The sequence below is a fragment of the Giraffa tippelskirchi genome, chromosome 3 (genome assembly GCF_054371585.1).
Source record: "Giraffa tippelskirchi isolate mGirTip1 chromosome 3, T2T-mGirTip1v1.2.pri, whole genome shotgun sequence".
NCBI lineage: Eukaryota > Metazoa > Chordata > Mammalia > Artiodactyla > Giraffidae > Giraffa > Giraffa tippelskirchi.
The window spans coordinates 178694209-178708544 of record NC_137277.1 but is presented as its reverse complement, the minus strand read 5'-3'; the positions used below and the strand labels follow the sequence as shown (position 1 = coordinate 178708544).

Genomic DNA, 14336 nt, shown 5'->3' with positions numbered 1-14336 from the left:
GCTGTGCGTCCTGGAATGCCGCCAGCATTCTAGGGCCTTCTAGCCTCTCTGGGCCTCATTTCTTCACCTGAACAGTGAGAACCTAGACCAAGGTGGCCCCTTCTAGGAGTCCTTTCCAGCTTTCGGAGGAAAGAGGCTCCCCACGAGGCTACAGACCTCCTGCCCCTCCCTCTGGGCCATGATCTTCCCACCCCAAGCTCACAGGTCCACAGGTTGATTCCGGGCCTCCTGACACCGCCCGCCTGTCACATCTGGAGAAGCTCAGAGAGCGGGCTGAGTCAGGGATGTCAGCCTCCAGACCAAAGCAGCAGTGGTTTAGATGCCAAGTCATGTCCGACTCTTGTGACCCCATGGACTGCAGCCTGCCAGGTTCCTCTGTCCATGAGATTCTCCATGGCAAGAATACTGGAGTGGGTTGCCATTTCCTTCTCCAGAGGATCTTCCCAACCCAGGGATCGAGTCCGGGTCTCCTGCATTGCAGGCAGGTTCTTTACCTGCTTAGCTACAAGGGAAGCCCTAAAGACCAAAACCAAAAGCAGAGCTAGTCCCAAAGCTAAACCCAGGGACGGCCAGTGTGGGGGCTCCCCAACTGCTGCTCCTTCCCACCCTTGTCACCAGGTCACAGGCCGTGCCTGCCCTCTTTGGCCCTTGGGGACACCCTGAACCTGGCTCCCCAGGAGGCCCATTCTTCTTTCCTGCTCTTGTCAGACCCAGAAGGCAAATGCCCAGAGCTCCTCTCGCTGCTGGGCTGGAGGTTCCCAGTCTTGGACGTGGTTCTCTCCTTCTCTCAACTCCTTGCCCTGCCCTGGAGGAGCTGCAAGCTGGCCCAGGCCGGCCTGTCACATTCTAGTGGGCCACCTCTCATTACACCCCTCTGCCTCCTCCCCAGCCACCCTCTCCCACTGGGAGAGGGGCAGAGCTTGGTGGCACAGAGGGAAGCAGGCATCCTGGACCCAGCCATCAGCCCTGGGGGCCCACTGGTCTGCCCTGGCCCTGTTGCCCTGGGGCCCTCCAGCAGTTGCTGGGCCCATTCTAGAGTCTCTTTCCCCATCTTTGATGTAACTGAGTCAGTTCTTGAATTTCCAAAGGCCTGATACTGGGGGCGTGGGAGGGGGCAGACAGGGGCTAGGAGCTGCATGGCTCAGATCTGTGAGTGTGGCCAACCTGGGGGTTCTGCTCACCTTCTCCGCTTGGGGGCCAGGTGGGCCAGGTGCTCCAGCTTTGCCTGGGAATCCAGGGGGACCCTAAACCAACAAAGGAGCAGGCAGGGATGAACGTGGGGCTGGAAAGGAGCTCAGCTTCCTTCTTCCTCCTGGGTGTCCTTCACCGTGTGTTAATATGATGCATTTTTTTGACTTCCAGGCTGCTGGGCTGCTAGAGCCCACCCAGGAGGCCTTGCTCTCCAGGTCCCTGTTCCTGGAATCAGGCCTGACCACCCAGGCCGTTCTTCCTCCCAGGCCTTCCTCCCTCCCCTCCCCAGGCCCACCCTCACGCAGCCTGGCTTCACCAGGCCTGCCCCTGCCAGACTGGGAGCACCCCAACAGAGCTGGCTTTGTGTCTGCACTCACCGGGGGCCCTGGAAAGCCGGGCTGGCCTTGGAATCCCTAGGGGAAGAAAGCAAGGGGCAGTGTGCTGAGCCACCCTTTCTCTCCAGCCTGGCTGTCCAGGTGGAAAGAGTGACACGGTGAGGCTGCCTCGAGTCATGGAGCCTTGTCCTCCACTCTGCCCCCAAAGGCTGGCAGGTGAGGCTCTGGGTAGGAGGTGAGAGGTTACAGCTCAAGGATGGTGGAGGCTGGGAGGCTACAGCTGGTCCCCACTCCGATACATAAGAGTGACCACCAGGGAGAGGCCCTAGCCCCTTCCCTGCCTCCCCCTAGCCCTTCACAGTGGTCAGGACAACCAGCTAGGGCCCTGTCATCACTCACCTGATCTCCTTTCTCACCCGAGCTCCCTTGGGGTCCTCGCTCTCCTCGGGGACCCTGTCACCAACCACAGAGAATAATGCATCTGGAATCCCCAGATGCAACCTTCCTGTCCCCAGACCCCAGGGCAGGATCAGGGATTCTCATGTCCACATCTCCCTGTCTCCTTCCTCACTCACCGCTGGGCCTGGGGGACCTGGGAGGCCTTCAGATCCTGGTGGGCCCTGGTGACACAAAGGAGCAGAATCAGCCCCTCTGACTGGGGGAGGGGGGAGATCAGGGCTTGGGGCAGGGGATGGGCACAGAGCAGAGGCAGGGATGTGGGGGGAGGCCCTTCCAAGCTGCAGGACTCCTCTCCCTGGTCTGTTTGGCCGCCCCTTCCCTTGCCTGAGCTACTGAACCAGCCCCTTAACTAGTTCTGCCACCTCTTAGCTCACTCTAAGAGCCAGCTCCTCTTCTTCAGCACAGCTCTGATTATAACACCCTCTTGCTCCAACACCCTCCACGGCTCCCCTCCACCAACCGAACGCTGCATTTTGAGGCATCCTGTGATCTGATACCAACCACCCTTTCCTACTTCACTTCCCTCTCCTTTTCTTATCTTCTGCCTGGCTTGGTCAGACTGCTGTTCCCTGAATACTATACATTCATACCACTGACTGTCCCCTCTACCTAGAATGTCTGTCATCCCTTATCCTTTCCGGGTCTCTTGAAACCTTATCAAATCACCGATGGCTCCAATCTGTTCCAGGGTGCCCCCACCCATGGCCTCTCCCTCTGGGATTCCCCAGCATGGACAACCATATGTCCTCCCCCACCTCCGACCCTGAGGCTCCATTCAAGGCTCAACTCCAATGCCACCCCCTTAGAGAAGCCTCCCTAACCCTCTGTCTACAGCATCCTGTTCATGGCTCCAGCTTAATTTTTTCCACCAGTCCCATCTCTCCTAATTTATATGTATCTGTTTATTCATCTGTTATCTACTTGTTCCACTGGAACTTGAGCTCCCTGAGGGCCAGGGGCCCAAATGCCTGTTTTATCCATCAAGGCATCTTCAGAACAGAGCCTGGCACCCAGAAGCCCCACCCCCACCCCCGCACCCAAGAAAGAATAAAGGCATACTGGGGTTTACTGTATCCCACCTGGCCTCACCAGTGGCTGTGGGTGGGTGGCATGAGTGATGGGGAAGGGAAGACAAAGGTTTGGGGAGGCTGGAAACAAACAGGGTTGGGTTCAAGTCCAGCCTCTGCCCTAATTTACTAACTAGCTGCAGGACCCTGGGTGAGCCGTGTCACTGTGGAGGCTCCCACTGATGACCTGTGCTCAGGGTGGGTCTGGCACACTGGCTGTGCCACCGTCGGCTCTAGGTGGCCTGGGACAGGCCTGGCGGCAGCGGGGTCCAGAGTGTCGGGCTGGCTCTCCAGCCTATGGGCCTGGGGGTGGGAAGAGGTCCCCTCTTCCAGGCATCCCCTCCAGCCATCTCCATTAAACCTGGCGCGATCCTCCTCCTCGCAGCTGCTGCCCCCGCAGCAACCAGCCGACAGCGCCAGCCAACAGCGCCGACTGCTTGAGACGCAGCTGGAGGACTCAGGGGGCTGGGAAGCTGGGGTCATGTCTCGCGTTCACCGGGCGGCTGGGAAGCTCTCCAGGCGGCGGCGGCGGAGGAGGAGGCGGGCGGGCAGGTACCAGCCATCTGAAGCCCTTCCTCCCGCCCCCGCGTGCGCCGGGGAGCAGAACTTCGGCACTCACCGATTCTCCCTTCTCTCCCGGGGAACCCGCGTAGCCTCGCTCCCCCTTGATGCCCTGACAGGCAGCAAAGAGAGAGGGAATTAGCCCCGCGGCCCGCCCGGTGCGGCGCGATAGGAGGGGGTGGAGACTGCAGCTGGCACCCAGACTGGCACTTGGGCGCAGATGGCGCCCAGGAAGAGGCTGGGAACCAGTGGGGTGGGGTGCTCCGGAAGCGGGAGCGCGGCTGCGGGTCTCCCACCACCACCCGGCTGAAAGGAGGGGCGGGGGTCACATCTACCGAACTTGGGCCTCCGCAGGGTCTCCCCAACTCTCCTTCCCCCTCCCTACCAGACGGCCTTCAGTCCTCTCCCAGTCTGGGAGGCTCCGGGTGCTCTGAGCCGCTGGCCCCTGATGTGTAGCCACTGCAGTGGGCCCCCCTAAAGCAGAGAAGTGGGCCAAGTCCCACTTCCAAGGGGGCTTATATGGCCGGGGGAGGGGAGGGGAGGTTGCTCTCTGAATGGACAGTCTGGCAGAAAACACCAGCTGAAATGCTTATAAAGGAGGAAGCCCACTGAGGCTGCCCAAGCCTGGCCCTGTTCTGACCACCACCCCTGGGCACAGGGACCCCCACCCCCGCCCCGCCTCCGACCTGGGCCTGCTTACTCACAGGCAGTCCTGGGGGGCCCATGGCACCTGGGTAACCAGGTTGCCCTGGAGGACCCTGCAAAGAAAGGGCGATGTGATGGACCAGCCCCTCAACATTCCTGTCCCCCTCCCTGGCTAAGAGGGCGGCCAAGGCCAGACGCTCTGCAGCTACCCCTCAGCAGGCACCAGTCCGCCCCTGGTACAGCCACCACCTCAGGTCGTATCCCCTAGGCCAGCATCCCTCAGTGGAGACCACTACCAGAGGCCTGGACCCTGGGGGGCCGAGCCGAAGGAGGAAACCCCCAGGGCAGTGGATGATGAGGACCACAGTGAGGGAGTAGAAGGGGCAGGCTAAACGCTGTAGGAAGAGGGAGGGAGGAAGCCTCCGGGGATGGGGGTGTTTGCCCCTAACAGGAGTGAGGGCACCTGGAAATTAGCTTCCTTGGATCCTGAGGGGTTGTGAAGACCCCAATGCTGAGGGAATCAGGGCTGAGGGGCAGACAGTTTCACCTCCCATCTTCCACTTGACAGCCATCCCAGGGGGCCCAACCCGTCTCCCCAGGGCTCTTCATCTATCGCCATCCCCCTGCCGCCTCCTCTTACCGGCTCCCCCTTCTCTCCCGTCAGGCCCCTGAGGCCTCGCTCTCCTTGAAGACCCTTGGAGAGAAAAATCATGAGAAACTGCAGGGGAGGGCAGTCCCCACCCAGCCCCTGCCTTCTCCCCATGGCCCCGCAGCCCTCTGTTCCCATTCTAGGCAAAGGTGGGGGGCTGCTGGTGGCCCCCAGAGTGTCCCCGGCAAAAGTGACCATAGGGGGTGGACCCAGAAGGGCAACACTGTCAGAGGTATAAATTCCCACATACGGGTGCCTCTCAGGAGTGGGGGCCCCCATGACGGGCCACCAAAGAGATACACCCACCCAGGCGGGTGACTCTCAGAAGGCACTTCTCAGGTGACTGTCACTGGTGGGCCCTACTGTGACCACAGTCTGGGACGCACCTTTAGGAGGGTGAGACACGTGTTTCCTCCGAGGGGCAACTGTCAGCAGAGGTGTCCCTAGAGTGCTCCCCACCAAGATGTATCACCCGATGACCGACACTTACCTGTCCAAGCCCTCCCCCACCCCCCACCCCAGGCAAAAATCAAGTTCCTTTAGGTATGCTGGGGAAGGACTCAGGAAGGCTCCCTCCAGAGCAGTCCCTGTCTCTTTGGGGATATCCGTTGCAATCAAAGTAGAGTCCCCATCCCTCATCCTCAACCTGGACTTCGTAGATGCAACACACCATTAAGGGGCCACATCTGCCCCTTCTCCCTCATGCCTTCCAGAGACGCGGCGCCCAAACCTTTCCACAACACAAGACAGATGGCTAGACGGACAGATGGCCCCTCCACCCAAGCAAGCAGAAACAGACAAGGTCCGGCCAGGATGAGGACGTGGGGACAGATGGAGCTATGACAAGGAGGGGCCCTGCTCCCTGAGCCGCCATCACCAGCCTTGGGAGGAGAGGAGCCAACCCCGGGAACATGAAGTCCGACAAAACAAGAGGTTAGTTTCCATGACCCAGGAGGGAGCAACAGTGAGGATGAGAATGACTTAAACATACTTGTGATGATGATGAAGGCAGAGCAATTAACGACACCAGGCAGAAGGAGGTGGCCAAGACACTGAGCAGGAGGGGCAGGGCCCCATGACACCCGGAAACCCTACTGCTGGCATCACATGCCCAGCCTCAGAGCAGACTTGGCCCGGAGCCAAAGAAGAAGAAGGGAAGAGGAGGAAGCTTCCTCTAGGATGATGGGAAAGGTTGCAAGCGTGGCTGCCTTGAAATCCCCGGGGCGCCTCTGGACCAGCCCCTCCAAGCAGCAGGGCAGCGAACCGGTGCCAGCCTGCAGTGTGAAGCCCTAAAGTTTTGGCATCTCTGCCGGGCTCTGTGCCAGGCGCCTGGCAGGGCCCCAAGAACTACTTTCAGCAAATCTTCAGTCAACACCAAAGGTGGGAGAAGCAGGAGGCAGAGTGAGAAGGGAGGGAATAAAGAGGCCCCTAGAGGCACCAGCTTAAAATAAGAAGGTAAAATAGCTCTGGAGGATTTAGGGGGGAGTGATGTGTGATTGTGGGAGAGAAAAAGGGAAACGGAAGGGGGGAGAAGGGAGACGATGAGAGAGAGAGAGAAAGCAGGAGAAGAGGGAGAAGGGAAAAATGGAAAGAAACTCAGAGACTGGGAAGCTGTCCAAGCTGCTGGGACCTCAGGGAACCTGTGTCGTTAGCTACCGAGCCTGCAGGGGTATGACGACGATCACACACACCCACACCCACACACACACAGACACATGGAGGAGGGAGGCCAGGGCACGGCAGGAAGGGAGACGAGCAAAAGCCACAGAGACCTGGCTGGCAGGGGAGGGGAGGTCGAGCAGCGCTAGGTTCTTACAGGCAATCCGGGGGAGCCAACAGCACCAGGAAAACCTGGGGGGCCCTGGTGGGAGAAACAGGCAGGTCACATCTCACAAGCACAGTAACCCTGGGTCACAACCTGGGGCTGAGGGCTCACGGGGAAAGGAAGTCACGGGGTATTATCAAGGCAGCTAGAAAAGAGACTTGTCCCAAGTCTTGGCCCAGAAGCCACCTGCTCGTCACCTCGGCTCCAGGAAGAATGGTTCTGCTGATGGCGGAGAGGCGCAACGGCCCCTGGAGTCAGACCACCGGCCCACGTCTTCCCGCATCCAGGTGAATCCCAGTGCCAGAGTGGAAGCCCATGGTGCCTGTTACCTGACCTCCATGGGCCCCCAGGTCGGGGCTTCCTGGTTCTAAGATGGCTCCCACCAGCCAAAAAAAAATTTTTTTTTCCTCCAAAGGAAGCGTTTTCAGTTCTTCTAGGTTTTCCTAGTCACTTCTATGTTCCTGCCATGTCAACACCAGGGGAGACGCTCCTAGGCTGGCCTCTGCAGGCTTGTCCTAGAGACTGGCCTTACAGAGCCATGGAGGGCGGCTCCATCTTAGCTTCTGGCCCCTGCCTGCAGGTTGCCACACGCTTTCCTGGCAATCCAAACCATGAGCTGTCGTGCAAAACACAGCAGGGATGGGGGGTGGGGGGTAGGAAACACAGATATGCCCCGAGGCCTCCTCTAAGCAGGGCCACAGGAAGAACAGGGTGGAACGGGCTGGCTCGGGGGATTCAGAGGTGGGAGACCACAGTCCCTGCAGATGCTGTAATGAGGGAAAGGCAGAAGAGGTTCCCCCTTTCTGTCCTGCCCAGCTTCCTGGGACAAGGCAGCAGAATGGTGTCTCGGTTTTGGGTCTCCTTTGAGAGCCTCTCAAGCAGGCCAGAAGACCACGGATACTCACAATAGGGCCTGGAGGACCCGGGGAGCCCCTCATACCGGGTGGACCCTGCGAAGGAAGCCACGGGAAATAAATGAAGAGGCTCAGAGCTTGCAGTGCCCGGGGCGGCGGGGGGGTGGTCTCCACAGCCCTCCCCCACAGCCTGCCACAGAGTCAAAAGGCAGCTGCTGTCAGCGCTGGATGGTAAAGCTTTCATTCGGTTCGTTCAATCATCCAACAGACATTTATCGAGCAACTGTGATGTGCTGAGCACCAGCCCAGATGCTGAGGACACAACAGTAAACGGGACGTTAAAATCCCTGCCTGGTGGCGGTTACGTTCTGGGAAGAGGTGGACAGGAAAGAATAGAACAGGGGCTGGCGCACAGGCGGTGCTCAGCAGATACCTGCAGTGTGTTCCCAAGGGAAGGGAACACAAGGACGCCAGAGGGTGAGGAGCATGGGGCAGGGAGAGGGCCTGGGGCTTGAGGAGTGTGGGGTGTGTGGGGGGCTCCATTCTAGAGGATGGTCAGGGAAGGTCTCCGGGAGATGGAGAGGGACAAGGAAGCCTGGCATGCTGTGGTCCAGCAGAGTCAGATGTCACCTAGTAACTGAACAACAGGGACTATCTCACTGAGAAGGTGATATTTGAAAAAAAAAATGAGCTGAAGGGGTGAGGGAGCAGGCCCTGGAGAAGAAAGAGCTGCAGGCCGAGGGAGGAAGAGTGGCCGGGGGCCCAGCGCTGCGAGGAGGCCCCGGGCGCCAGACGGGCAGATGAAGCCAGAGCAATGAGGGGTACGGGGTGGCCTGAGGCCTTAGCAGCCCCTGAGGGACTCCCAGGGGGAGACGAGGAGCCACCAGAAGGCCCAAGGAGACTGCCGGCAGGAATGAGACTGCCCTCAGGGACTGAGGGTCGTTGAGGTGCAGACACCAGCCACCTCAGGGCCCAGCCCAGGCGAGGGCCCAGGCCCTTACCTCTTCTCCTCTCTGGCCAGGCAGTCCCGGAGGACCCGGCAGGCCGGGGCTCCCTGCACAGCCCGGGTCTCCCTCGTGGTTGTCCCCCTGGAGCGGGATGGACGGTGAGTGTGAGCAGCCCCGTGGGACACGGGGCAGGAGGCGAGGAGAAGACAGAGGCCCACTCACCCGGGCCTCCTCGGCTCTCGGGCGCTCCCGCTCCATGAAGCACTGCAGATGACAGCCGGAGGCCCGGTCAGCAGCAGGGTCAGCCAGGGAGCTCGCCCCGCACCAGGGCCACCCCGAGCCCACCGCCCCCCACCCCCACCTCCTACCCGGGCACAGCTGTCGAGGCCTGGCACGCCGGGGATGCCCTGGTCTCCCTTCTCTCCACTTTCCAGGAGGGCCACCTCGTGGGCCGTCTTGCCCTGGATACAGTCCCCGCAGATGCTCTGATGAGGAGAAGGGGAGGGCGGTAGGGTCAGGGCAGGAGAAGGGCCAGGATGGGCCAGATGGGGGGAATCCCTGCTCCGAACCCAGCCCAGGGTGCCCTGCGGACTGGGCCCCCACCCACGCTCTTAAGACCTCCCCGGCCACCGCTCTCTTCCTTCCCAGCCACATCCTTGCAGCCGCTTCTCGGGGGACCCGGTCCCAACGCTGGCTTTGAGTTTCCTCCAGGAAGAAGCTCGGGTGGGGCCAAGCCAACGCCACTTTGCAGACAGCCGTGTGGGAGGAGGCGGAGGGGCCCGCCGGGGCGGTGGGGGGGGACCATCTGTCCCGGCTGTTCCTGCAACCTGCGCCCACTGCGAGGACATGCCACCAGGATTCAGCCTGAAAAGGCCAGCTCCACACACCAGCTCCTCTGCCCAAGGGAGCCAAGGAAACAGCTGCCAGCCCTTCGCAGACAGCCTCGGGGATGGGACAGTAGGTCCCGGCAGTCACAGGCTCCCCAGTGTGTGGGCCTGAAGTCTTCCTGTGACGAGAAAGGTCCTCCTCTCTCCTGGAGGCTTTAACCTCTCGGGGTCACAGACCTCTCTGAGAGTCTGATGGAGGCTATGAGTTCTCACCCCCCCTCAAAATGAAACCTCCTGATGGAAAACTAGACTACAATTTCAGAGGACTGGGGAGCCGGGTGTCTATCCACGGCCTGGTGGGGTAGGGAGGCGTCCGTGGGCCTCTAGAGGACCTGCCGCTTCATCACCACTGTTTGCTGTGAAGCTCAATGATAATGGTTGTCATTGACTCAGCACTCGTGACACCAGCCCTGGTGACAGGCCTCTGCACATGATCGCATTCAACCCAGACAGTGCAATGAGGCGGATCATCTTACAAGCACTCTGGAGATGAGAAAGCCAAGGCTCAAAGAGACAGCTTGACTTGTCTAAAGTAAGTGGGACCCTGGATTGGAGTTTGATCTGAGGGTGTAACAAGCGCTCTGTCCACAGACTCAGGCTTCCCCTGAGTTGTGGGTGCCTGTGGGAGTCAGCACCCCCTGGGGGGCCATCTGACCCCTTCTCCAGACCACACTCGGGTCCTGTCGGGGACCCTCCATGGAGCACTTGATCTCAAAGCTGTCAGATGACATGTTACATAGAGAATGTTGAGTGCTACCTTTGGAGTCACACCATCACTTGCCCAGGGGCAGACCTTGGGGAACCTTGGCTTGCCAGAGGCCTAGCACGGAAGAGCTGGGGTTCATTGCCACAGCTCCACCATGATCCAACCTACAACTGTCACCAGGAGATTAGCCCAACCTCAAGCTGCTTCTGGCGATGACTGCTGTCCAGAGCAGGGTGGGGCACCCTATGCTCTGTTCTGAGCAGGACTGCTGGACTCATGGGAGGTCCAGGGCACTTACCAGCCAGTGCTAGAAGGGGGTGACCAGGATGGGGGGCTCTGGAGGCCAGGGCCTCGGAGGGACCCCTAGGGATGTTGAGCTGGAGGAGGAAGAGTCCTGATCTGGTCTTTAGAGGTGATTGCGCAATGAAAGGCTGTGTCACCCATGGTGCCCAGCATGGGAGGTGAGACCAGACCATGGCCCCAGGGTGTGGACTTAATGCTGCTGACAGCCCTGGCACAGGCCAGCTCTCCCACCAGGCCCCAGCTCCTGGTTCTTACATCATTAGAATTGCCTCTCAAAGCCCCCTCCTTCCTGGATTCTTTCTGAATTGACCAGGGGACAGCAAAGGCTTCTTCCAGGCCCTCACCCAGTCTTAACCATAGCACATAACCCTCACAGGCCCCTGCCTGAGAGCCGGGAAGAGTGCCCTTTCCCCCTCCCCACTCCGCCCTGGTGTGACCTCACCAGCGGCAGCTGTGGGCAGGTCTCACAGGTGCAATTGGCAAGAGCACCCATGGCCACGTGGGTGCCTTTGCAGGATTCCTTCAAACACTCGTTCAGCAAACACTGACTGGGGGTCTGTTCTGAACTGGCACTGTGTTAGGCCCCTTTATACAGATGTGTGGCATGCCTGATCCCCACAAACAGCTCCATCTGCAGCTCTCTGTGAGCGGCGCCATGTAGCTGAGCGCCGACTATGATGATCCCCTTAGGGGAAGCCCTGTCAGTTCCCACGCCCTTCCTCCAACACTCTTACCTTCAGGAGGTGCTGTTCAATGGGCAAGGATCCCTGCAAGAGACAGACACGGGGGCTCAGAAGGGGTGTGGGGACTTAGGGCACCAGGTGAAGCCTTGGGAAGCCACTTGGCATCCAGGCTTCTCCCAGCCTCGGAAGAGGGAGGGAAGAGGGACCCCCACTGAGGCTAAGGGTGCTGGCGTGGCAAACTCAGCCCTGAGAAGAGTAGGGGAGGCGGTGGGCAATGAGATCTGGCTGGTACCTACCAGTTCTGCAGCCAGCCCGGGCTGTCCTGGCAAACCGTTGTGCCCGGGCACTCCCTGCAGCCAAGAAGAGACACGGGTGAGTGGACACCTCTCTCTAGCCTGCAAGTCCCTCTGATTCATTCTCACCATCACCACTGCCCCTTCCCTTCATCCTGCAGAGCTGAGAGCCCGGGCAGGCACAATGCTGAGGTCTATTCTTAGCTCAAAAGTCTCCAGATGGTTTGTAGGGGTAGCTGAAGTAGGCCCAGAGTGGGCACCCCTCATAAAACCAGTCCAAAAGAGTTCTTCCCCTACACGTTAGGAGCAGAAGGTCTTCTGTATAGTAAATAACTATGGTTTCTTTCTGTGCTAAGTACTTTTTCTATATTTTCTCACTGTATTTTCTCCTTTAGTCACCACAGTTGTTTCGGTGTGTTGGGTGTTATCTCCAGCTTAAAAACAAGATGAAGAACTCAGAGAGGCAAGTAACTTGCTAAAGGTCACAGGACGAGCAAGGCACAGAGGCGAGATGCAGACTGAGGACAGTTGACTTCAACCCCCCTCTTAACAACTATTTCAGCATCATTCCTCAAAAAGCATCTCCCAGAACGTTCATGCACACACAGGGAGGAGGCTGGGAGTCAGACCCGTCCAGGTGCAGATCCTAACTGACCACCTGCACAACTTTTGGCAGGTTGCTTGGCAGGGGAAAAAAATCTCTGCCTCCATTTCCTTTTCTGTAAAACAGGGGTAGTTTATGGGGAGGCTTAAAGGAGATCACGGCTATAAGGAGCTTCATACAGAGCCTGGCACCTGAGATGCTCACGCTAAATGTTTGCCGCCCAGACTCTGTTCCCCTTACAGACACACAATGCACATATGCATATTAAATACTCCATGGAGGCTGGGAGTGTGTTCAGTTTTAAATCCCCAGTGCCCTGGAGGAGGTATGCATCAACTATGTGTCTTGGGAATGCACCGCTGCTCCCCCACCATGGGGTTTCCTTGGTCTACTCTGACAGTCGGCCTCCATTCAAGTCGCAGCGCCCAGCAATAGAACCTGTCGCCCTCCCCGGCAGCCCACCTGATTTCAGGCCAGCCTCCACCAGGCCTGAGTCGGACCTAGAGTCAGTCTCCCCCGGCCTCTCCTGCACCCTATGTGCCATCACCCAGCCTTGCTCATTCCGAGCTCTCAGTGAGTTAAGAAGGTAAAGTGTCTAGAATAGCACCTGACATGGGGAAAACACTTTGACTGTGTTAATTCTAATTATGCCCCTAAAGTATCATTCACCCCTGCTCCCTTCCTCATCGCCCGTGTGTTCGTTCAAGCCTGAGACTGTGAGTTTCTTGTCCTGCCCTCCCAGCACCACACCTCCCACTTGATTCTACTGTAGACTGAAGAGCTACCTACACACTGTCTACTAGCTATGCTGCTGCTGCTGCTGCTAAGTCGCTTCAGTCATGTCCGACTCTGCGACCCCATAGACGGCAGCCCACCAGGCTCCCCCTGTCCCCGGGATTCTCCAGGCAAGAATACTGGAGTGGGTTGCCATTTCCTTCTCCAACGCATGAAAGTGAAAAGTGAAAGTGAAGTCACTCTGTCGTGTCTGACTCTTAGCGACCCCATGGACTGCAGCCCACCAGGCTCCTCCATCCATGGGACTTTCCAGGCAAGAGTACTGGAGTGGGGTGCCATTGCCTTCTCTGCTACTAGCTATAGAACCGCACATTTCTTAACGTCTATAGGAATGGATGTCATTACTAGAGTCGGGATGCTGTGTGTCTCTGAGTCTGTTCCTGTACCTGAAGAGATTTACTGCTGGGTTCTCCCTTCGTTGGAAGGACTGCAGGAGACCACCAGGCAAGGGGACCTGCACCCAGCCTAGCACAGGGCAGGTGCCCACTGGCAGCAGCCTCGGCTTGGTCTCCAGCACTGGTGCCAGACAGGGACTCTGGTGCCTGGGCCCAGACTTGGTGGCAGTCATTCTTTCTGCCTCGTTCCCCCAGCATGTCTTGGCTGGGTTCACATGACATCAGTGTGTGCTTGTTAATGGGTCACTTTGAAATGACTCTCACGCTTCTCCTGGCAAACCGCAAGCCCCCTGCAGACCGATTCCTGTTTCCTGGCCATGCGGCAGGAAGCCTGGACACTTGGTAAAGGTGAGGCTGGCCTGTGGGGGACCCAGAGTTGGCTCTAACTCTGAGCTTTCAAAGAGACAGAGAACTGGAATCCTGACAGAGGCTCCCATCAGCAAAGGGGGTCCCCAGAGCTGATTCTCAGGCCAGGATAGAAGAAGGTGTATAATAAATCGTCAGGGCAGAGGGAGTAGTTTATAAAAACCTTCCATGCAATTCTCCTTTGCTTTTTCAGGTGAGACTCACTCTTTCATGAGCTGGGAGCCAGACATGCAGAAGCCACTGTCTCTGCCTCCTAGGGCCTCTGGGAAGTGTGGCCTGACATGCAGGCCTGGGGGAGCCACCCTGCAGGGCAGCGGAGGTCAGATGAAAGTGCCCTGCTCGGGAAAGCCCCAGTCCAGTGCTGCCAATTCCTAGCCTATGACTTCAGACAAGATATTTCACCTCCCAGAGCCTCAGTGTGTCCAGCTGTGACTTGGGGATAACACTGCCTTCTTATTGGAGTTGATGTAAGGCCCAGATGAATGCGAGAGAACGGATGTAAAATCCTAACAGTAGTTGTCATAATGATGGCTAATGCTTTCTGATGTGTTTACTATATGCCAGGCAAGGTTCTATACATTTAGCAGGTGTTAACTTGTTTAACAAGACTCACAAAAGCCCCATGAGGTAGGTTCAGTAAGTATTTCCCCTTAACAAATGAAGGAACTGAGACACAGAGAGGGTAAGTAACATACCCAGCGTCATAAAGCTAACACATAGCAGACCTGGGATTCAAAGTCAGGCTGCTTGCTTCTGCAACACACACTCTAA

At 58.3% G+C, this 14336-nt stretch overlaps 1 protein-coding gene across 9 annotated transcripts in view; it reads right to left on the bottom strand.

The window, feature by feature from the left end:
* Positions 1–14336, bottom strand: part of COL16A1 (collagen type XVI alpha 1 chain) — a 52297-nt gene that overhangs the window by 12257 nt on the left and 25704 nt on the right. For 2 of the 9 annotated variants that reach the window (XM_081585996.1, XM_081585998.1), the window contains 14 exons: positions 11409–11462; positions 11164–11196; positions 8902–9018; positions 8756–8797; positions 8588–8674; positions 7638–7682; positions 6724–6768; positions 4899–4952; positions 4318–4371; positions 3672–3725; positions 2102–2146; positions 1926–1979; positions 1569–1604; positions 1182–1244 (listed from right to left, as the gene is read on the bottom strand). In XM_081585996.1, coding sequence (XP_081442122.1) covers positions 1182–1244; positions 1569–1604; positions 1926–1979; positions 2102–2146; positions 3672–3725; positions 4318–4371; positions 4899–4952; positions 6724–6768; positions 7638–7682; positions 8588–8674; positions 8756–8797; positions 8902–9018; positions 11164–11196; positions 11409–11462 — 783 coding nt within the window. The remainder of the gene's footprint in view (positions 1–1181; positions 1245–1568; positions 1605–1925; positions 1980–2101; positions 2147–3671; positions 3726–4317; positions 4372–4898; positions 4953–6723; positions 6769–7637; positions 7683–8587; positions 8675–8755; positions 8798–8901; positions 9019–11163; positions 11197–11408; positions 11463–14336) is intronic. The other 7 variants (XM_081585997.1, XM_081586001.1, XM_081586000.1 and 4 more) reach the window with 4 other exon arrangements.